Genomic DNA, 24,793 nt, shown 5'->3' on the forward strand with positions numbered 1-24,793 from the left:
AGAGCCCAATGTTATCATCACAATAATAACTGTTAGTGATATACAGACTATAAATTTACAATGTACATGCATAGAAAATAGACATAAAGACACTATCTTGTATTAAATTATCACGTTCTGTTTCATTTACAGTCGAAGTACACGTGTTTGAATCCTGCCTCTATTGGCTACATATTCCGTATGGCCAAATTTTAAAGAAGTAACACCAGAGACAATTTACTTGGCCGCGTTACGGCACAGCTTTTCTGTATTTCCTCTTCCTTACGTGCATTCTCGTGGTCGACAACTGTGCGTGTTTTACACTGAGGTGACAAGAGTCATGGGATAGGTTATACACATACACAGATGACGGTAGTATCGCCTACACAAGGTATAAAAGGGCAGTGCATTGGCGGAGCTGTCATTTGTTCTCAGGTGAATCATGTGAGAAGGTTTCTGACGTTATTATGGCCGCACAACGTGATTTAACAGACTTTGAACGTGGAATGGTAGTTGGAGCTAGACGCACAGGACACTCCATTTCATAAATCGTTAGGGAATTCAGTATTCAGAGATCCAGAGTGTCAAGGGTGTGTGGAGAATACAAATTTCAGGCGTTACCACTCCCCAGGGACAACGCAGCGGCCGATTGCCTTCACTTAAGGACCGTGACCCCCCTCTCCCCCATGCCACGGACCTTGCCGTTGGTGGGGAGGCTTGCGTGCCTCAGCGATACAGATAGCCGTGCCGTAGGTACAACCACAACGGAGGGGTATCTATTGAGAGGCCAGACAAACGTGTGGTTCATGAAGAGGGGCAGCAGCCTTTTCAGTAGTTGCAGGGTCAACAGTCTGGATGATTGACTGATCTGGCCTTGTAACAATAACCAAAACGGCCTTGCTGTGCTGGTCCTGCGAACGGCTGAAAGCAAGGGGAAACTACAGCCGTAATTTTTCCCGAGAGCATGCAGCTTTACTGTATGGTTAAATGATGATGGCGTCCTCTTGGCTAAAATATTCTGGAGGTAAAATAGTCCCCCATTCGGATCTCTGGGCGCGGCTACTCAAAAATGGTTCAAATGGCTCTGAGCACTATCGGACTCAACTGCTGTGGTCATAAGTCCCCTAGAACTTAGAACTACTTAGACCTAACTAACCTAAGGACATCACACACATCCATGCCCGAGGCAGGATTCGTACCTGCGACCGTAGCGGTCGTGCGGTTCCAGGCTGTAGCGCCTTTAACCGATCGGCCACTCCTGCCGGCGGGGCTACTCAAGAGGATGTCGTTATCAGGAGAAAGAAAACTGGCGTTCTACGGATCGGAGCGTGGAATGTCAGATCCCTTAATCGGGCAGGTAGGTTAGAAAATTTTAAACGGGAAATGGATAGGTTAAAGTTAGATATAGTGGGAATTAGTGAAGTACGGTGGCAGGAGGAACAAGATTTTTGGTCAGGCGAATACAGGGTTATAAATACAAAGTCAAGTAGGGGTAATGCAGGAGTAGGTTTAATAATGAATTAAAAAAATAGGAATGCGGGTAAGCTACTACAAAAAGCATAGTGAACGCATTATTGTGGCCAAGATAGACACTAAACCCACGCCTACTACAGTAGTACAAGTTTATATGCCAACTAGCTCTGCAGATGACGATGAAATTGAAGAGATGTATGATGAAATAAAAGAAATTATTCAGATAGTGAAGGGAGACGAAAATTTAATAGTCATGGGTGACTTGAATTCGTTAGTAGGAAAAGGGAGAGAAGGAAACGTAGTAGGTGAATATGGATTGGGGGTAAGAAATGAAAGAGGAAGCCGACTGGTAGAATTTTGCACAGAGCACAACTTAATCATAGCTAACACTTGGTTCAAGAATCATAAAAGAAGGTTGTATACATGGAAGAAGCCTGGAGGTACTGGCAGGTTTCAGATAGATTATATAATGGTAAGACAGAGATTTAGGAACCAGGTTTTAAATTGTAAGACATTTCCAGGTGCAGATGTGGACTCTGACCACAATCTATTGGTTATGAACTGTAGATTAAAACTGAAGAAACTGCAAATAGGTGGGAATTTAATGAGATGGGACCTTGATAAACTGACTAAACCAGAGGTTGTACAGTTTCAGGGAGAGCATAAGGGAACAATTGACAACAATGGCGGAAAGAAGTACAGTAGAAGAAGAATGGGTAGCTCTGAGGGATGAAATAGTGAAGGCAGCAGAGGATCTAGTAGGTAAAAAGACGAGGGCTAGTAGAAATCCTTGGGTAACAGAAGAAATATTGAATTTAATCGATGACAGGAGAAAATATAAAATCGCAGTAAATGAAGCAGGCAAAAAGGAATACAAACGTCTCTAAAATGAGATCGACAGGAAGTGCAAAATGGCTAAGCAGGGATGGCTAGAGGACAAATGTAAGGATGTAGAGGCTTATCAGATTAGGGGTAAGATAGATACTGCCTACAGGAAAATTAGAGAGACCTTTGGAGAAAAGAGAACCACTTGTATGAACTCAGATGGAAACCCAGTTCTAAGCAAAGAAGGGAAAGCAGACAGGTGGAAGAAGTATATAGAGGGTCTGTACAAGGGCTATGTATTTGAGGACAATATTATGGAAATGGAAGAGGATGTAGATCAAGATGAAATGGGACATATGATACTGTGTGAAGAGTTTCACAGAGCACTGAAAGACCGGAGTCGAAACAAGGCTCCGGGAGTAGACAACATTCCATTGGAACTACTGATGTCCTTGGGAGAGCCAGTCCTGACAAAACTCTACCATCTGGTGAGCAAGACGTATGAGACAGGCGAAATACCCTCAGACTTCAAGAAGAATATAATAATTCCAATCCCAAAGATAGCAGGTGTTGACAGATGTGAAAATTACCGAACTATCAGTTCAATAAGTCACGGCTGCGAAATACTAACGCGAATTCTTTACAGACGAATGGAAAAACTAGTAGAACCCGACCTCGGGGAAGATCAGTTTGGATTCCGTAGAAATATTGGAACACTTGAGGCAATACTGACCCTACGACTTATCTTTGAAGCTAGATTAAGGAAAGGCAAACCTACGTTTCTAGCATTTGTAGACTTAGAGAAAGCTTTTGACAATGTTGACTGGAATACTCTCTTTCAGATTCTGAAGGTGGCAGGGGTAAAATACAGGGAGCGAAAGGCTATTTACAATTTGTACAGAAAGCAGATGGCAGTTATAAGAGTCGAGGGACATGAAAGGGAAGCAGCGGTTGGGAAGGAAGTGAGACAGGGTTGTAGCCTATCCCCAATGCTATTCAATGTGTATATTGAGCAAGCAGTAAAGGAAACAAAAGAAAAATTCGGAGTAGGTATTAAAATCCATGGAGAAGAAATAAAAACTTTGAGGTTCGCCGATGACATTGTAATTCTATCAGAGACAGCAAAGGACTTGGAAGAGCAGTTGAACAGAATGGACAGTGTCTTGAAACGAGGATATAAGATGAACATCAACAAACGCAAAACGAGGATAGTGGAATGTAGTCGAATTAAGTCGGGTGATGCTGAGGGTATTAGATTAGTAAAGGAGTTTCGCTATTTGGGGAGCAAAATAACTGATGATGGTCGAAGTAGAGAGGATATAAAATGTAGACTGGCAATGGCAAGGAAAGCGTTTCTGAAGAAGAGAAATTTGTTAACATCGAGTATAGATTTAAGTGTCAGGAAGTCGTTTCTGAAAGTATTTGTGTGGAGTGTAGCCATGTATGGAAGTGAAACATGGACGATAAATAGTTTAGACAAGAAGAGAATAGAAGCTTTCGAAATGTGGTGCTACAGAAGAATGCTGAAGATTAGATGGGTAGATCACGTAACTAATGAGGAAGTATTGAATAGGATTGGGGAGAAGTTTGTGGCACAACTTGACTAGAGGAAGGGATCGATTGGTAGGACATGTTCTGAGGCATCAAGGGATCACCAATTTAGCATTGGAGGGCAGCGTGGAGGGTAAAAATCGTAGAGGGAGACCAAGAGATGAGTACACCAAGCAGATTCAGAAGGATGTGGGCTACAGTAGGTACTGGGAGATGAAGAAGCTTGCACAGGACAGAGTAGCATGGAGAGCTGCATCAAACCAGTCTCAGGACTGAAGACCACAACAACAACAATGACCGAGACCAGTGGTGTTTGCGTACAGTTCTCAGTGATAACAGAAAGCAACGCTGCGTGAAATAACCGCAGAAATCGATGTAGAACGTACGACGAACGTATCCGTTAGGCCTGTGTGGCGAAATTTGGCGTTAATGGGGTATGGCAGCAGACGACCGACGCGAGTGCCTTTGATACCAGCGTGACATCGCCTGCGGCGCCTCTCCTGAGCTCGTGACCAAAGCAGTTGGACCCTGGATGACTGGAGAACCTTGGCATGGTTAGATGATTCCCGGTTTCAGTTCGTAAGCGCTGATGGTCTGGTTTGATTGTAGTGCAGACCCCACGAAGCAATGAACCCAAGTTGTCAACAACACAAGCTGGTCGTGGCTTCACAGTGGGGCAGGTGGTGTTTACATGGAATGGACTGCATCCTCTGGTCAAATTGAACCGATCACTGACTGGAGTTCGTTATGTTCAGCTACTTGAAGTCCATGGCTGGCTGCAAATGGTCTCCATGTTATCAAACAGTAATCGAAATTTTGTGGATGACAATGTGCTATGTCACCGGGCCACGGTTGTTCGCTATTGGTTCGAACAACATTCTGGACGATTCGAGCGAATAATTTGGCCATCCAGATCGCTCGACATGAATCCATCGAACATTTATGGGGCGTAATCAAGAGATCAGTTAGTGCACAAAATCGTATACCAGCAGCACCCTCGCCATTTTTGACGCCTATACAGGATGTACGGGTCAGTATCTCTGCAGGGGACTTGTTGAGTCGATGCCATGTCGAGTTCCTGCACTACGCAGGGAAAAAGGAGTCCGACTCGATATTAGAAGGTTTCTCATAACTTTTGTCTCCGCAGTGTACAAACTATAAATGCACGATGGCATATTTAGACGCATAGAAAATAGACAAAAGAGACCGCCTTGTATCGAATTATCTCATCCTGTTTCGTTTTAATCGGCGTGCATGTGTTTAATTCCTGCGCCTGTAGAGTGCGTATTACGTAACGCCAAATTTGAAAGAAATACTCATAGCCGAGACGGATCTAGAACCCGCGACCATCGCCTTAGGTGATAGAAAAGATGTACATCCCCACCAGAGGCCGCGTTATGGCACAACATTGTTGTATTTCTTCCTCTCTATGTATATTGCCTTGCTCGACAACTGTGCACATTTTAATCTATGTATTGTAGGTAGCTTTTGCACGATAGCAATTACTATTTCGTGCACTTTCGCTCTTTGTAATAGTTTGGATAATTTCGGAACACACGGCTCGATTCTGTCTGTTACATTACCTTGCTAACAATCTAGTACGGAGTAATTAACATACAAAACTGTTGATTACATCGTTGCAAACATGCCACACACCGACAAATTAACATAAATGCGTAAAGAGACTTTTACGATTGTTTTAATATGTATGGAATGTCGCTCCAGGGGGGGGGGGGGGGGAGAGAGAGAGAGAGAGAGAGAATAAAAATTATCCACAATCATATTTACACGGACGGCATCCGTGTTCCTTTGCAATTACAACGGTCGTTAGTGGAATAAGCTGCGTTTTATAAGTGGTGTCGCATACTTGAAGCCTTTTCGAATCTGCTTTCCGTATTTTCCTGGGTAGCTCAGCATTCAGAAAGTGTACTCCATAGAGCCTTTTTTTTAACTGTTAAAAAAAATGTTACAAGTTGCCATTCAAAGATGTCAAGAGAACTGGAAGGCCTCGCTGTTATTCAGGGCAAGATAGTTCGCCTGCATTCAGCCTTTTAGTCCACGTACATAACTGGTTTCACGACCTACGCTTACACAGATGGTTGATATCCGGTACCTGCAGACTAAGATACAAGGAGAGTAGTTTTCCATTGCACCTTCACCGCTTTGGAACTAATCTATCTCTGTTCTGTGACTGTGCTAACACTGAGTAAAGAAGCATCAGTCACATCGTCTTTGCATGCGTAAAATGAGAGAGGAACAGGTGTTTGCCACACTTAGGTCGTCTGAATGCAGTATTTCCCAATAGATTGGTCATTCTACTTCCCGTGAGTAATCCGGCATTTAATGAGTATCTTTTTAAATTTTTACAAGCCATCAAGAAAATACCTTTGTAGTAATAATGCAGCATTTGTAGCTATGATAACAGTCGTTTCATCTTATATACATTTTATACATGCGTACAATTATTTCAGCTAAGGCATCGAACATTTGTATCATTTCCTTTTTATTCTTTTAGTGTTATTTCGTATATTTGTGGTGCCATAAGATCTTTCTCCGTCGAACTACCCTGTAAAATTTTACACAGCGTGTCAAATACGTTTGTTAAAAGTGTATATGTATACTTACGTTTTACCTATATCTATATTTGTGCCACAATAGCTTTGTTAATCATTAACGTTGTTATATTGGTTCTATGTCTTTTCCTGTACAGTAACCAAATCCATTGTAAATATGTTACATATAGGGTGGTTATAATTAAACTTTTGCTACTTGAGGCAGTGTAAACGGAGAACTATTTGGCATTAGGTTCCCAATTTTACAGGAATGATGATCAGGTTGTGCGCCACAGGGTTCCATTACTTACCGTTAGGCGCCGCTGAAGGTACGCCGTACAGCGACGTAGGGTTGAAGCACAAGCATCAGTGTGCATTACAGTTGCAGTATGTCAACATGGGTCTGGATAAGGCGAAAAGGGCTTTACTCGTAAAGCTCATCTGTCAAGACAACAGCAATAGTGCTGCTGTTCTGTGCGAGTATTGTTGTGTTGAACGACTACGGAGAGATCCTCTTACCGCAGCGGAGTTGAAGAACGTGATGCGGAAGTTCGAATTAACTGGCGCTTTGGCAAATGCTCCTGGGAGAAGTCGACAGCCAATTGCGTCATAAATTGTCATGGCTGAGAATACTGAACGCAAATGCGATCTTGAAGCAGTGCACGTGCTGTGTCTCGACAGCTGAACATTGCGTGGTGCACCGTTCGAAAAGTGCTGCGAACAGTTGTGCAATGGTATCTCTAGTGCGGTTACAGGCTGTCGCAGATGATGGTCGTCGTATTGAGCACCTTTTGCAATCTGGAATGTAAACAACGTATGAAATTAAGAAATGTTACCCCCTTATGCGGAAATAAAAATGTGTTTCTTTCAGTGTTCTTCCAAACGTTGCGGCAAGTTTTCATTGTCCTACGGTCGCTCGTTTTTATGGGGGCCCGTCAAGTAACAGAAGTTTACTTGTAACCGCCCTCTGTAGATGTCAAACAGTAGGCTTAAAAAAGTTGTTGGTTACACTTGTATCTGTATGTTCTTATACAATATTATGTCATCAATTTGTCTTTAACTGTATGTCGAGTGTACATTTTACCTGGCTAAATGTCCATCAGATGCGGAAGACCGAATGAACAATTTAAAAAATCCTAAATATGATAATGTCATAGTTCATAAACAATATTAAAGATCCTGCAAATGCAAGTAAACGGTGTCCATATATAACAAACGCGTGTATGTACACTGCCCCGCAATACAAAGAAGTTATGCCACATAAACGAAAGTTGGTAGGAATGTTTCTACATATGGAAGATGATGTCTGTTCAAATTTCCGCGCCTGTCTATTAAGAGTGGCGCAAGTTGCGCCACTATGAGGATGCAAACCAGGTTTGCTTTAAATACAGTCGTCAGCGTTAGTTACCTTTGAGGTTGAAAATGTTGAGATAATGTTAGTCAAGAATGCCTTTAATGCGACAAAGACGCCATTATCCACACCTCACTGAGTTTGTACCAGGTCTTGTAAAAATGGCTGCAAGAAGCTGGATGATCCATCTGCGATACTGGAGAAAGACTTGGCAGGACTGTAGCCACTGCATGTAATTGCTGGCAGCGGTGGTCACGAGAATGTACGGTTGCAACAAGTCCCGGCTCCATACGGCCACGTGACACTACCAAAAGGGAAGACCATCACGTTCAAATGTGTGTGAATTCCCAAGGGAACAAACTGCTGAGGTCATCGGTCCCTAGACTTGCACACTACTTAAACTAACTTATGGGATGAACAACACACAAACACCTATGCCCGAGGGAGGACTCGAAACTCCGGCGGGAGGGACCGCGCAATCCGTGACAGGGCGCCTCAAACCGCGCGGCACCATCGTGTTCGGCGTATCGATCTGGCGTGTCGTAGTGCATCTGCAGCAGCAATTTGAGCAGCAGTTGGTACCTCAGTGACACAACGAACTGTTACTTCATGGACAGCTGTGAGCCAGACGCCATGTAGCATTCCACTGACCCTAAACCACCGCCAACTGCGACTTCAGTGATGTCAAGTGAGAACTCATTGGAGGGCAGGGTGGAGGTCTGGTGTGTTGTACCCTGATGAAAGCTGGTTCTGCGGCGGTGTCCGTTGTGGCTGTGAGGTCGTCAAAAGGAAGCTAGTTGAGACCCTGCTACCAACCTGTCTCCATGCTTGAGACACTGGATCTGCACCTGGAGTTAGAGTCTGCAGTGCGATTTCGTAAGACAGCAGGAGCACATTCGTGGTTATTCCATGTACCCTGACTGAAAAGTTGTACGTCAGTCTGATGATTCGACCTGTTGTGCTGCCATTCATGAACAGCATTTCAGGGGGTGTTTTCCAACAGGATAACGCTCGCCCACGTACCGCTGTTGTAGCACAACATGTTTTACAGACTGTCAGCATGTTGCCTTGGTCTCCTCGATAACCAGATCCATCTGCAGTCGAGCACACGTGGGACATCATCGCACAACTTCAATGTCATCCACAAACAGCATTAACCGCCCCTGCATTGACTGATCAAGTGCAACAAGCATGGCACTCCATCCCTCAAATAGATCCGGCAGCTATACAACACAATGCTTGCACGTTTGCGTGCTTGCATTCAACATTGTTTCTTACACTGCTTATTAATGTACCAGAATTACATTTGCAACACCTTATTTCGCGTTCACATTAACCTGTGATCTTGTAATGTTACCTAGACTAATGTATTTCCGAAATTTTATTACTCTGCATTATTTATTTTTTGGTGTTCAGATTTCTTCCGTCAGTGTGTATATATCATCTCGATTTTATTTTTATACATTTACCACATGAAATGAGTCATGCTCGAAAGTAGTAGTAGAAAAATAAAGAACACGATTAAAAAGAAATCGCAGTTGTCGTGGAATACACTCTTAAATATGCATTTCAAACAAAAAAATTAAATACATAACTATTTTTCGATGCAATAATCAAAACTTCGATTACGCGTAATACAATTTGAAACAGCAGAGAAGTAACGGTGCAGTGCTGACGTGGTGCATTCCTTGTGTTGCAGGGGCCGAAGAGGTGTTCCGCTTCGCGGGCAACGAGACTTACCCCGACTACTTCCTGCGAGTGCTGCGGGACGGCACTTCGCTACTCGTCGGAGGGAGGTGAGTACTCGCCGTGTATGGTGCTACAGCGTACCCCGTCGGCTTACACTTCTATTCCCACATCTACACGAGCGGCCCCAGAACCACAGGTAATGCCTCAGTGGGATGCGCTTTCACGTGTCCAGTTTCAGTTAAAGCCGGTACAGGATGTTTCGCGTGCGACGAGAGCGCCGCCTGCGGCGTTGCGAAGAAGCCAATACCTGGGAGTAGAGTCGCTCATTTCAGCCTTCAGATTCGCCAGTGTCGCATACTCGTAGCTACGAGGGGCAGTTGGGCGAGAGCCGGGGATAGACATCTGGGGTAGCGGCGTTGCGAGTTCCTGCTGTGCTGGAACTACTTGTAAGGCCCGTTGGAAATCAAGTGTCGTTTGTTACGACTGAGGAGTGCGTTGTAGAAAACGTAACAGACGCGCCGTATATTCAACGGACTAAGCGTGGGTAGCTGCAGCAGGGATGGTTTCAAGCTCCTGTTCGTTCACTTTTAATTAAGAATTTGCGTCATTAAATGTCAGATGAACGAGGTATCCTGGTCAGTGTTACTGGATTTTCCGAAATTTTTCGCTGCTCACTCTTAGAACCATTTGAAGTTAGGGTAGCTAAGTTTATAATCATGCTTCTTTCAGCTTAAACAACAGTGCAATAGAACTGTAAAATCTGGTCCATTTATTTCGCTAATCGCCTTATTTAAGTTAAATTGTCATAAATGTAAAAAGCTCAATTGCTCACTAAGGTGCGGGATTATCAGCAGACTCGCAGTAAAAAGTTTTGAAATACTGAATTTTAAAAAAGTTGTTTTTTGTTTTTGCCGAAAACTGTGAATAATTTTTTTTATTTGCCGTAGTTACTGTCCACCAAATTTCGCCTTACGACCATTATGATGACAGCGTAGTACCGTATTTTAGTCTTTATTTTTTCTTGGCCTCTAGTTCCGAAAAAGTTGCTTCGTTACGCTGAAATGGTCATAAAACCCCATAGGGAGTTGTATTCCACAGACCAAATGTTGATTAATATTACGAAGGCCGTTTAATAAGTTATGCAACACATTTTTTTCTGAAAGCAGGTTCGTTTTATTCAAAACCCTTATTTTACGACAAAACCCTGTTTTACGACATAATCTCCGTTAACTGCGACGGGCTTACGCCACCTTATTGGGAAGGCTTGTGTGTCCTCATGTTACCACTTTACTGGTCGATGTTGGAGCCACATTTTGTTGCATCAATAACCTCCCAATCATCCACGTAATGCTTCCCTCGGAATGCATCCGTCATTTAGCCAAACAGATGGAAATCGGAAGATCTGAGATCCGATCTGTAGGGGGGCATGAGGAAGAACGGTGGACTACCAACAGAGAGCGAGGTTTGATTTTGATCCGTCGATCACCTCGAATGAGAGCGTCCGCACGTTCCACAATTGTAGGAGTCACAGCTGTGTGCCGCCGGCCGGCACGCGGAAGATCGGACAGGTTTGCGCGATCTTGGTGCAGGGGTTACAGACACCTCGCCCAACAACTCACCGTGCTTTTGTTCGCTGTCAAGTCTCCATAGACATTCTGCAAGCGCCTGTGAATACCTGCGATGCTTTCTTTTTTCGACAAAAGAAACTCAGTGACAGCTGTCTGCTTGGAACACACCTCTGTTACAGACGCCATTCTGAAGGCTACGTATAGCGCCGCCACCTATCGAAAGTTCATGAAACTACAGGGGCGTAAGCGGGGATATTCCACGACGTCCCACAAGAAATTCCGCATTTTTTAAAGCGAAATTTGCCGAGAAAAAAATGCTGCATTATTTATTGCACGCCCCTCGTGCGTTATTCAGGAACGGACATAATACAAAAACTGGTATGTACGACGTTTTAATCAAGTTTTTACAATGGTACGTCAACAGCACCTGTCGACCCTGACTCTTTGTGTTCTCGCCTCGACTACACACGCGTTCTCTGTGCAGATATTTATTCCCCGGGATGTGATGTTACGTGGCGGCTTAACATCTAACTAATTTTCCAAACAAAATTAACTAGAGGATTTTTTCCTACCTCCTGCTCTTACCCGATCACACAGCAAACATTTTCAATTCATCATTTCAGTACCACGTTTTGATCTGACATTTTGCCGCGGGATAAAAATGTAAATGTATGGCGAATGTAACCGGATCGTTATAGTGCCTTAGGGACCAACTGCACGTTCAATCGTGTATGGGCTATGGGTACGAAATAAGGAAAAGTAGGGCTCATACAGAGGTATACAGGCAATCATTTTCTCCTTTCTTTCATTTGGGAGTGGAACAGGAAACCCACCCAAAGATATAACAACCTACAGCGCCTATTACAAGGAGGGGATGCGACAGCCAATCAGTTCCAGTCATTCCACCGGGAAGGAGGAACACAATTCGTGTTTTCTGTACTCCAACCATGCCTAGACGGTCAATACCGCTGTTCGATCGCGTCCGCATTGTTACTTTGTGTCAGGAAAGGCTCTCAACAAGGGAAGTATCCAGGCGTCTCGGAGCGAACCAAAGCGATTTGTTCGGCACGAAGTAGATACAGAGAGACAATAACTGTCGATGACATGTCTCGCTCAGGTCGCCCAAGGGCTACTACTGCAGTGGATGACCGCTACCTATGGATTATGGCTCGGAGGAACCCTGACAGCAACGCCACCATGTTGAATGATGCTTCTCATGCAGCCACAGGACGTCGTGTTACGACTCAAACTGAGCGCAATAGGCTTCATGATGCGCACTTCACTCCCGATGTCCAGAGCGAGGTCCGCCGGCCGCGGTGGTATCGCGGTTCTAGGCGCGCAGTCCGGAACCGTGCGCCTGCTACGGTCGCAGGTTCGAATCCTGCCTCGGGCATGGATGTGTGTGATGTCCTTAGGTTAGTTAGGTTTAAGTAGTTCTACGTTCTAGGGGACTGATGACCACAGCTGTTAAGTCCCATAGTGCTCAGAGCCATTTTCCAGAGCGAGGTCCATCTTTGCAACACCATGCAGCGCGGTACAGATGGGCCCAACAACATGCCGAAGGGACCGCTCAGTATTGGCATCACGTTCTCTTCACTGATGAGTGTCGCATATGCCTTCAACCAGACAATCGTCGCAGACGTGTTTGGAGGCAACCCGGTCAGGCTGAACGCCTTAGACACACTGTCCGAAAAAATGGCTCTGAGCAATATGCGACTTAACTTCTGAGGTCATCAGTCGCCTAGAACTTAAAACTACTTAAACCTAACTAACCTAAGGACATCACACACATCCATGCCCGAGACAGCGTTCTAACCTGCGACCGTAGCGGTCACGTGGTTCCAGACTGAAGCGCCTAGAACCGCACGGCCACAACGGCCGGCCCACACTGTCCAACGAGTGCAGCAAGGTGGAGGTTCCCTGCTGCTTTGGGGTGGCATTATGTGGGACCGACGTACGCCGGTGGTGGTCATGCAAGGCGCCGTAACGGCTGTACCGATAGTGCGTCCATATCGGCAGCATATTGGCGAGGAATACTTCTTTATGGACAGTTCGCGCCCCCATCGCGCACATCTTGTGATTGACTTCCTTCAGGGTAACTGGAGTGGCCAGCATGTTCTCCAGACATGAACCCTATCGAACATGCGTGGGCTGAATTGAGAAGGGCCGTTTATGGACGATGTGATCCACCAACCACTCTGAGGGATCTACGCCGAATCGCTGTTTAGGAGTGGGTGAATTGGACGAACAGTGCCTTGATGAACTTGTGGATAGTATGGCACGATGAGTACAGGCATGCATCAGTGGAAGAGGACGTGCTACTGTGTGGGTATTAGACGTACCGGTATGTGCAGTAATCTGGGTTACCATCTCTGAAGGTCTCGCTGTATAGTGGTACAACATGCAATGTGTGGTTTTCATGAGCAGTGAAAAGGGCGGAAATGATGTTTATATTGATCTCTGTTGCAATTTTCTGTGCAGGTTGTGGAACTCTCGGAACCGAGCTGATGCAAAACTTTTTTTGATGTGTGTACAAACAAATGATTGCAGCTTCAGGGAAACTGGATGATTTATTCTAGACAAAGAGCTTCACAAATAGAGCAACTCAATAACGCGTTGGTCCACCTCTGGCTCACATATAAACAGTTATTCGGCTGTGCATTACTTGATACAGTTGTTACATGTTCTCCTGAAGCATATCATACCAAATTCTGTCCAATTCTGACAGTGAACGAGATTCCAGGCGGAAGATGTATCTGTAGACGCCCTGTACAGTGGTCGGATCCCTACCTGACTGTAGCCCCGCAAGCGGCCCGACCCTCTGGGAGTGATGATCTGGGGTGCTATTTCATTTCATAGGAAACATCCTTACAGCGTAGCGATGCGTCGACGATATTCTGCGCCCCGTTTTCTTTCCTTTCGTGGCAAGACATTCTGGGCGTACATTTCAGCAAGATAATTCCCGACCGTCCACGGCGAGAGTTTCTACTGCTTGCGTTTGTGCATTCCGAGCGCTACCTTACACCCAGCAAGGTCTCCGGATCTCTGCTCAATTGAGAACGTTTGGAGCATTATGGGCAGGGCCCTCGAATCAGCTTGGATTTGTGACGATCTAACTCTCCAGATGGAGAGAAATTGGCACGATATCCTTCCGGAGGATACCCAACAACTCTGTCAATTAATGCCAAGCCGAATTAACTTGCTTCCATACGGGCCAAAGGTGGACCAACGCGTTACTGACTTGCTCAATTTGTGAAACTTAATCTCTTGAATAGATTCATCCAATTTTTCTGAAGTTGTAATCACTTGTTTGACTGCACTTGCACATCACATCGACTGATTTCCGTCCGTTTCGTATAATTGCTTCATGGTACGTTTTTTTTTTAGTGCATTTTGCTTTCCAGGTAGATCTACTTTTTCTGCAGAAGCTACAATTGTCAGCCGCTTCTTGTGCTGCAGTATGTTTGTAGGGTAGGATCCACGCCAGATATCACATACGCCACCACTGTGGCCAAACAACCGTGCTGCGCATGTCTCGCTAGAGCCACCGAACAACAAAGCCCAGTTATGGTCCAAATAGTTGAGTGTCTGAAGGAGATTTATTTCGAAAACATTTCTATTGTTATTAAGAGATAGAAGCAGCTTCTGAAACGTAGTTCTTGGCCCTCGAAGTGAAAAGTGGGGCGTGAAATTTCATAAGACGATGTTCACAGACTGTTCGCCTCCGTAGCCGAGTGGTCAGGTAGATGGCTGCCATGCTGAGGACCCAAGTTCGATTCCTGGTACTACCAAGGATTTTTCCTTGGTGGGAGGACTGAAACGGTGTGCACGCAGCCTCTTGATGCCAGCGGAGTAGCTACTTGACATAGTAGTAGCGGCTCCAGTCATGAAAACTGACCAACTGCCAGGGGGAGCGGTCTGCTGACCGCACGCCCCTCCATACCGCAACCAGTGACGCCATTGGCATAGGATGGTACGGCAGTCGGTCGGCTCCGATGAGTCTGCCACGTCCTGTGGACGGGATTTACATTTAGGATCTTTACAGTCTGGTTGTCGTGTGTCAGGAGTAGCGGAAGTAGCAGGTATTTACCACCTTTAGAGAGCAAGTGTTATCAGTCACTTAACTGTATATTTTTCTTGGTGACAGCCCTGTTTTCAATTATGGAGCTAATGGAAAACTGGCTATGGGACAAAAGAACACTTCCTGTAATACAAAACCCACGGTTCCTTGACGCATAGAATGTGACCCACAGATTTATCCTTTCTTTTAGTCAGATTGTACATAAATTTTAGGCGAATACACTCAGAAAGCGCTTTCTAATATTTAAATTTATATTCGATCTTAACAAATTTCTCTTGTTCAGAAACGCTTTTCTTGCTGTTACCAATCTGAATTTTATATCCCCTCTACTTCGACTATCATTTTATTAAACTGCCCGAATAACAGAACTCATTATCTCTTTTTGTGTATCATTTCCTAGTCTTATTATCTCAGAATTGCTAATATTGTTAGATTAATTTCCATTACCCTAGTTTCACTTTTGTTATTGTTCATCATATTGTGTCTCCTATAGACACTATCCATTACTTTCAACTATCTACCAAGTCCATAGCTGTCTCGGAAACAGCTGCAATATCATCTGCAAACCTCAACTTTCCTCGGAATAGGAATTATTATATTCTTCTTGAAGTCTGTGACTATTTGACCTGCCCCCATTTACCTTACACACCAGGTGGCATAGTTTTGTCATTGCTGACTCTTCCAAGACTCTCAATGATCGTGAGGGATTGTTAGCTACTCTAGGGGCCTTGTTTCGACTTTGGTCTCCCAATGTTGTCGAATTCTTTTTCGCTTTTTATTATATTGCCTTCAGATTCGTTTCCTTTTAGCCTTTTTTTGTATTTGTTCCGTCTTTCAGACGTTCTCCTGAGCTTAGTATTGGCTTATTATTTGAGTTCTTGATATTCATAGAGCTGTTCCTCCCGTTTCCAAAGGTTTCCTTAATTGGTCATATGTTCGATCGGAGCGAAATAGAGGCTTTCTTGAAATTACACAATGGATTTTTGTCTGAATTTTTACTGCAAACGAAGAGTGGGAAATAGACAGTATGTCGAATTGACCAACAGGAGATCTAGTTTGGGGAAAAAAGCGTAGGTTGTAAAGTCTTAGACTAGCGATGTACATTTTAATATTTTTCTCGCTTTCTGAGCAAAACTTGAAATTAAATGATTTACATAAAAGTAAAAATAAAACCAATTAGGGAAACATTTGACTCGCCATTAAGAGATGCTTGAAATAATGTACAGAAACTGAGGTGGCGATTGAGAATTTGAAGTCCGGTGTTTAACTTCGAATAATATAGAGTACCAGTGGGTGTTTGTCTGGTGGATTTCAGTCTTGCGTCACTAACGTATGAGCATCTCAGCTGCTGGAGGAGATATCATGCATCATTCAAAGGCTCATGGAATACACACAAAAAAACAGATCACCTTGAACGGCTAGAGATATTCGCAGGACATGCACATTGGTATGTTCTGCATAAATGATTAGCATTTGAACTACGTCGGCTCGCTGGTTCAAAGTCATCATTGATATCGCGGCACAACACCATCTACCAGTAAAATGTGCGTGCGGCTCTCGTTGTCGCTATAGACCGAAGGTAATGGGTGTGTGTGACTCTAGCAGACGTGTAGGATGCCTCGCAGACGTATTAGCGAACCGTACTGTCAAATAGGTGACTTTGAAAGAAGGTGCATTATTGGCAAGAGAGAATGTGAAGGATGCATCCATCCGCGAAGCTACTGCTCGTGTGGGACGGAATGTTTCACCAGTGTAACGGTGTAACGGGTGTGTAGAATGGTTCACGGGAGGCCGTAGAATACGAAATGGGTCAGGTCGTACCACCCAGACAACCCCCCACCCCCTTCCCCCCGAGAAGATCGACATCTCATCCTAATGGCATTGCAGGACAAATCTGAGTCCTTCGTAACACATTGTACACTATCAGGGATGACAGTCCGTAGTCGTTTATTACGGAATGGGTTACGTGCGCGTCGTCCACTTCTCCGCCCAGTTTCGACGAATGTGCAGAAACATGCTTAACGGCAATGGTGTGTAGAACGACGTCACTGGGGACAGGAATGGCATCAGATACTCTTTTCGGACGAATTCTGGTTTTGTAAATGAAAATGATGACCATATTTTGGGTCGCCGTAGACCGGGGCAGCGGCATCACAATGACTGCATTCGCATAAGACATGCAGGGCCAACTCAAGGCCTTACGATGCGAGATACTATTGGGTACAACAACAAATAACAGTTGGTGCGTGTCCACGGCACTATGGACAGTGTGACCTAAGTGAATGACACCGTGCGACCCATAGCCATACCATTTCTGCGCAACACCCCAAATGCCATTTTTCAGCAGTACAATGCACGACCAAATGTTGCTGCACGAACTCGTGCCTTCCTGGTGTTAGAGGATCTCAGCCTTCTGCCCAGGCCCGTCATATGACTAGACGTGTCGCCTGTCGAAAATATGTGGCGGATGGTGAAACTATGGGTGCAGCTCAGTGATCCATTGCCAACCTCCACAGATGAATTTCGGAACCAGATGGATGCAGCATGGATGGCTATACTACAATACACCAATCGCGCCTTAAATGCGCCGACGCCATCATGCATGGAACAAGTTATCAGGGCCCTTGGCGGACCCTATGCTTACTAAGCAACAGGACACATGCTAAACCGAGGTGACTGAAATGCTAACTGTTTCTGCAGAACATAGGCCTACTGATATACGTGTCCTGTGAATATGAACGCCCCATCTCTAGTCGTTCAAGGTGTTGTGGTTTCTTTACATATATTTTTTAACATGGGTATATTTCTGTAATATGTGGTAATACAGGGTGGACCATTGATAGTGACCGGGCCAGATATCTCACGAAATAAGCGTCAGACGAAAAACTACAAAGAACGAAACTCTTCTAGCTTGAAGGGGGAAACCAGATGGCGCTATGATTGGCCCGCTAGATGGCGCTGCCGCAGGTCAAACGGATATCAACTGCGTTCTTTTTTTTTTAAAAAAAATAGGAACCCCCATTTTTTATTACATATTCGTGTAGTACGTAAAGAAATATGAATGTTTTAGTTGGGCCACTGTTTTCGCTTTGTAATAGATGGCGCTCTAATAGTCACATACATATGGCTCACAATTTTAGACGAACAGTTGGTAACAGGTAGGTTTTTTTAAATTAAAATACGTACCACACGAATATGTAATAAATATGGGGGTTACTATTGAAAAAAACAAACGCAGTTGGTATCCGCTTGACGTATGGCAGCGCCATGTAGCGGGCCAATCATAGCGCCATCTGGTTTCCCCCTTCAAGCTAGACAAGTTTCGTTCTTTGTAGTTTTTTCGTTTGACGCTTATTTCGTGAGATATTTGGCCCGGTCACGATCAATGGACCACTCTGTATAATATGTAGTTTTAGACGCCTCAAATCACAAATCATTTGAGCATTAAGTTTTTTTTTCCTCTGTTGGTGACAACTATCTTTTTCATAGTCAGGCACGCTTAGTTAAGATGATAATTTTGCCCTCAGTGAAGTTTACTGTGTACGTAAGTGCTGGAAGGATACCTAGAAAGACAGCACGGCGGACAGGTATGTTACGCTGAATATTGTCGTGGAAAAACGCAGTCGTGGGCGGGCGCAGCTGAGCCTGGAGACTGGATCCCTGGCGGCGGGTGGCAGCGACGCACCTGGGCAGCAGCGCTTCCATTATTGCAGATACCTGCCGGCAGCCGACCGCGGCGGCTGCATTATTAACGCGCACTGACAGCCTGCGGTCCGTCCAACTTGAGCCACTGAGCAATTTCCGCCCTGCAGCGGCGAGAGCGGGCGCGCCGCGCTGCATATTGTGTTTCCACGGCGGCCTCACTTATTCACGACGCCCTGCGCCGCCCGAGGAATACAGACAGTTACAGCCGCAATTGTGTGTCTGTCAGGGAACACTTGGCCGGAAGAAATTACGCACCTTCCAGCGTTCCAGCGCGAGGCGCAACGCTTGCAGCGAGCCTTTGCATCGCTGTTCCGTAGGCCACTCTCGCCGCTTCATTCTTCCGTCTGACTTAGTTCGAGTGCTTTCGCAACAGCAGCTGTTGCCAGCAGCTCGCACCGAGAAAAGCTCCCTCCCCGTTTCGGCAAGGGGCTAGAAACTCGCTTCACTTGGCCGGAAACTAACTTGAGTGCGTTGAACTACTGTCAGATCAGAGAACGATTGCTTCTCAGCGTGGCCGACTTGTGTGCTCAAGAACAGTGTAATACTCTTGTCAGCCATGCGCCTATGCCAGATTACACACTTATGAGGCAAAGCATTATGCCCGTTGCGCACCGGTGGACTGAATGCCGCCCTGTGGTGATGTGGGCACGTGACACGGTAAGGAAGGTATTCGCCAAGGGGACAGCGATATGCACATGTACGGATGGCGGTGGTACCACGTTCACAAGCTATAAAAGAGCAGTGCATACTTAACGACCGGGAGCAGCTGCGTTTGCGTAGAGTTGTCAGTCAGTACAAGCAGACAAGAAAGATTGCGAGAAATAACCTCAGTGAGACGGGTGTCACGATTAATCAAGGAAAACCCCCAGCTGAAAAACGGGGCCAAAATTAGTTGGTTACTGTCGAGTTGCAATTTACAATTTCTTTATTGATTACTTCAACCGTTAAAAGTCATTTCTTTATCACTTGACCAGGAACAGATCCAAAAAACTAGTAGGCATGAGTGCCTTTTTATAACAATTTACTTTACAATTAACGGCCCAGCCATTTTACTTAAAACAGACTTTGATAAAGCATTTAATAACAAAATTAAAACTTTGCAAGTAATGAAACAAAAAAACCACCAATTTGCATACAATTTCGCTACTGAACATGTAGGGAGCCAACTTCTTTTAAACTTTGGTACAACAAGATATTCAATTACAGGGGCTCGCTAACAGGGAAGCAGAACTAGCATTTTCAAAGGATGCCAAGTAGATTAAAACAATCAAAGTAAAGATACAGTCATTCACCTTTTACAGTAACTAACAATTTTAAAGCCACGTAATTAAGAAAAAAACAATGAAAGGCAAACTTAACCTTTCTAAACAGTGGCCAAAAACAATCAGAGTAAAATACAACCATTTAACATTTTACAATACCTAACAACTTTAATACCATGTCCTGTCACCAAAATATCTTGGGATAGAAATAATTAACCGACCGGGTGTAAGGGCGGCCACAATTGTCTCCCAAAGGATGCTCTGGCTAGAAGCGGACTAACAGACCCACAACGCCTCACATTCAACAATCACATCGACCTCACGCGAGGCCAGGGGAAGGAATCAAATCAAGAACCATAATCCCTGCCCAAAAATATACTTCCTCCCAGGCAGTGTTAATAAGAAGTCAAAAGATCGCTGTCTATAATCACACTGACGACAGGGACAGGAAAACCGAACGCAGGAGGCCACAAGGCAGAAAAGACGCTGGTTGCACAAACCAAAATTCTTCAATTAACATCTAAACCTTTAGCCAACTTTACTTGTAGTTTATCAGAGGAACAGCAGGTGAACTCCGATGCAAAGGTTCCTCACACCCGACCGTGTACATGTCACCAGATTACCCAACTGGTCAGCCACGCAGCCGCGCGCTCTGTCACCGGAGCCCTCGTCTTCTCTTCACCCACGGCGGCGAAATACCACTCCTCAGGTTAGGCGAGTTACTAGTGCGTCATTCCCGCCTCCAGACGGAAAATTTAAAGACATCCGTTGCCGCTCCCACCAAGTAGTGACTCGGAACCACCGCCGTGGGCCCCGGGTGCTCGCAGCAAGAGCTTACAGCCTTGTCCCGTCAACTCGTCCCACTCGTCTCGCACCGCCAGGGTAGACCACGCGGCTTCTCGGAACAACAGCCAACTCTCCACCGCCACGCCACGCCGCGGTCTCATCGTACGACATTCTCTAATTCCCAAAGATATTATTCCCTTACACAAGGCTAACAGGAAGCAACGACTCGAAGATCGATAAGACTAGATACGCCGCCAGAGGGGTATCTCAACAGAATCGTACGCAGCATAACGATAAATATGAAAGAATCAATTAACGATGGAATGGAAGGACTCAGAACAACCTTTACAGCGCGATATATGTTGAGAGCCGACACAGGGCTCACTCAAAAATCAATGTGGAACGTATGACGAACGTATCTGTTAGAACAGGGCGGCAAAATTTGGCGGTAATGGGTTATGGCAGCAGACGACCCACGGCGGTCCCTTTGCTAATAACAGCGCCTCACCAGGGTTCGTGAGCGTGTAAGTTGGACGCTAGAAGACTGGGACACCGTGGCCTGGTCAGATGAATCGCGATTTCAGTTTGTTAGAGTTGATAGGATTCTAGTATAGTGCAGACCCCATAAAGCCATGTACCCATGTTGTCAGCAAGCCACTGTGCAGGGTGGTGGTGGCTCCATAATGCTGTTGACTGTGTTTATATGGAATGGACTGGGTCCTCTGGTCGAACTGCACCCATCATTGACTGGAAATCGTTATGTTCGGCTACTTGGAGTCCATTTCTATCTATTCATAGACCTGTTGTTCACGAACAACGATTGAATTTTTATGGGTGACAATGCGCCATGTCACTTGGACCCAGTTGTTTACGCTTCGGAAGAGCATTCTGAACAGTTCGAGCGAATGATTTGGACACCAGATCGCCCGATATGAATCTCATCGAACGTTTATGGTACATAATCGAGAAATCAGTTCGTACAAAAACTCCTGCACAGGCGACGCTTTCGCAGTTATGGTCGGCTATAGAGGCAGCATGGGTCAGTATGTCTGCAGTGGACTTTCAACGATTTGTTGAGTCGATGCCACGTCCAGTTGCTGCACTACGCTGGGCAAAAGGAGGTCCGAGACGATATCCTATGACTATTTTCGCCTCAGTGCGTATGCCGAAAAGAAAGTAAGGGGGAGTCATTGTAGCAACGATACGACGTGCAGCCTAACGCGGCGGTGGAAGGATGTCAGGCAGTGGAAGACTGATACAGGATTGCGACTAGTGATGGCCCAGAGAGATTGGGCTGTCATGATTAACACTCGATTTTACTCATAAACAGTGTGTCCTAAAAAGGAGTTTACAGTTTGAATCTTAATGACCAGAACAGATATTACAAAAACTATGAATTTTAAGCCACACAGATGGTCACGACATTACTGATGTTTCATTGTTGAAGGTTTCGTCCATTGGTGGCTCTGAGGACTATGGGACTCATCATCTGAGGTCACCAGCCCCCTAGAACTTAGGACTACTTAAACGTAACTAACCTAAGGACATCACACACATCCATGCCCGAGGCAGGATTCGAACCTGCGACCGTAGCAGTCACGCGGTTCCGGACTGAAGTGCCTAGAACCGCACGGCCACCGCGGCTGGCGGTTTGCAACGCTTTGAACAGTAACACACATATGTGTTACGGTTGTCATTGGAATGTCGTCACCGGCAATCGCGGTCGCCTCTCTGTCATCCAGCGTGCGTGGCTTTGTGGCGCAGTCGGTGTCCTTAGATCAGGATATATGGGTAGAAACTCAATACTTCCTCGTCGGTGTATCCAGCTCTCAACAATTGCTTCATCCAGGAATTGCCGCACGGCACGTCGGTAAAGTTACGGTACATTGTCTTGTCGGAAAAATGCCGTATTCATCCCAGTGCAGTTGCTGAACAGCTGTTATAGTTCGTTCCTGCATCATGGTAAGGTACATTGCACTGTCACTGTTCCTCCAAAAAAGAATGACCCTACAATTCCTCTGACACACCACACCCCACCGATAACTCAGGAACATTAACTGCTCTTTCTTCCATAACATGGGGTTTATCTCTTGCCCAATACAAACAGTTATGGCGGTTGATGGTTCCATGCAGTTAAAACGTTGCCTCACCACACCAAGAAGAAATATCAGTCAGCTGTTCATTATTGAAATCTGTTCATTAAATTCGAGGTGCCTATCCGGATCTTCGATTCACCGTGTGAAGCAACCTGGAAATGTGGGTCTTCCCGCCATAGTCTCTGCACATCTTTCATGTCTTCACACTTCCAATAAAATTTTAAAATCCACTTTTTTACTCAAAGACAAGTTTCCAGCCATCTTGTTAAATACGTGTAGTTACTGGTAACGGAAAATAAATAAAGGAAAAAGTGAATGGCTACACAGACTAGTCATGAGAGCACCATATAATCACAACTGGATCAGGTTATCATAGGTACCTCCCAGTTATTAAAGTTCAACCAGTGTAAATCCATTTGTGGGACACCCTGTATATGCTTTGTCGGCTCGGGTTAGCGACTACTACAGCAACCATCTCCCCCTCTAGTTATAGCATGCGGAGAAAGATGTGTAACCTGAAAAGTTAGTTACATATCCCATAGATAATTTTAACGATTCTTTTATCGAAATGATGTTAAACATGTCAGTTTACAGAATATATATAAATAATTAGTGTTAACATTTGTGAACATATTGCCGGTCGGAGTGGCCGTGCAGTTCTAGGCGCTACAGTCTGGAACCGTGCGACCGCTACGGTCGCAGGTTCGAATCCTGCCTCGGGCATGGATGTGTGTGATGTCCTTAGGTTAGTTAGGTTTAATTAGTTCCAAGTTCTAGGCGACTGATGACCTCAGAAGTTAAGTCGCATAGTGCTCAGAGCCATTTTGTGAACATATTATTTTTAGTCCTACTCATGCAAACACACACACACACACACACACACACACACACACACACACACACACACACACACACACACATTTATCAATGGAAGAGAAGGAATTCTTCAAGAGAAACGCGTTTAGCTTAGGTTTAAAATTTGCTTTGCTATCTGGTGGGCTTTTATATTATTGGGCAAATGATCAGAAATTGTGTTATTGCATATTGAAATCCTTTCTGTGCCACTGGCAACTTCAACGGTGCATGATAAAGGTCTTTTTCCCTCTAGTGTTGTAGGTATGGACATCACTGTTCTTCTCAAATTCTGATGGATATTTATGACGAATTTCATTAGCGAATATATCCATTGTAAGAGCGTAGTTAAATGCATGGTTCCCTGAAGAGATAACTAGATGACGTTCGTGGATGAACACTTATTATTCTTACTGCTCGCTTTTTTGCAATCAACACTCTCTTCCTTAGTGATTAGTTATCCAATAAAATTATTCCGTAAGACATTTCTGAGTGAAAATGTGCAAAATATGTGAGAAAGTTGACACTTTTTTTCCCCTCAAGATTAGCAATTACAATTAGCAGACACAGCAAAGGACTTGGAAGAGCAGTTGTATGGAATGGACAGTGTCTTGAAATGAGGATATAAGATGAACATCAACAAAAGCAAAACGAGGATATTGGAATGTAGTCGAATTAAGTCGGGTGATGCTGAGGGAATTAGATTAGGAAATGAGACACTTAAAGTAGTAAAGGAGTTTTGCTGTTTGGGGAGCAAAATAACTGATGATGGTCGAAGTAGAGAGGATATAAAATGTAGACTGGCAATGGCAAGGAAAGCGATTCTGAAGAGAAGAAATTTGTTAACATCGAGTATAGTTTTAACTGTAAGGTAGTCGTTTCTGAAAGTATTTGTATGGAGTGTAACCATGTATGGAAGTGAAACGTGGACGATAAACAGTTTAGACAAGAAGAGAATAGAAGCTTTCGAAATGTGGTGCTACAGAAGAATGCTGAAGATTAGATGGGTAGATCACATAACTA

General features: G+C 44.7%; 1 protein-coding gene across 4 annotated transcripts in view; it reads left to right on the plus strand.

Moving 5' to 3' along the window:
* The window catches only part of LOC126484579 (semaphorin-1A), an 893,741-nt gene that overhangs the window by 401,605 nt on the left and 467,343 nt on the right, over positions 1-24,793 (plus strand). For all 4 annotated transcript variants that reach the window (XM_050108140.1, XM_050108141.1, XM_050108142.1 and 1 more), the window contains exon 3: positions 9,431-9,527. In XM_050108140.1, coding sequence (XP_049964097.1) covers positions 9,431-9,527 — 97 coding nt within the window. The remainder of the gene's footprint in view (positions 1-9,430; positions 9,528-24,793) is intronic.

The sequence above is a fragment of the Schistocerca serialis genome, chromosome 6 (genome assembly GCF_023864345.2).
Source record: "Schistocerca serialis cubense isolate TAMUIC-IGC-003099 chromosome 6, iqSchSeri2.2, whole genome shotgun sequence".
In the NCBI taxonomy this organism is placed as follows: domain Eukaryota; kingdom Metazoa; phylum Arthropoda; class Insecta; order Orthoptera; family Acrididae; genus Schistocerca; species Schistocerca serialis.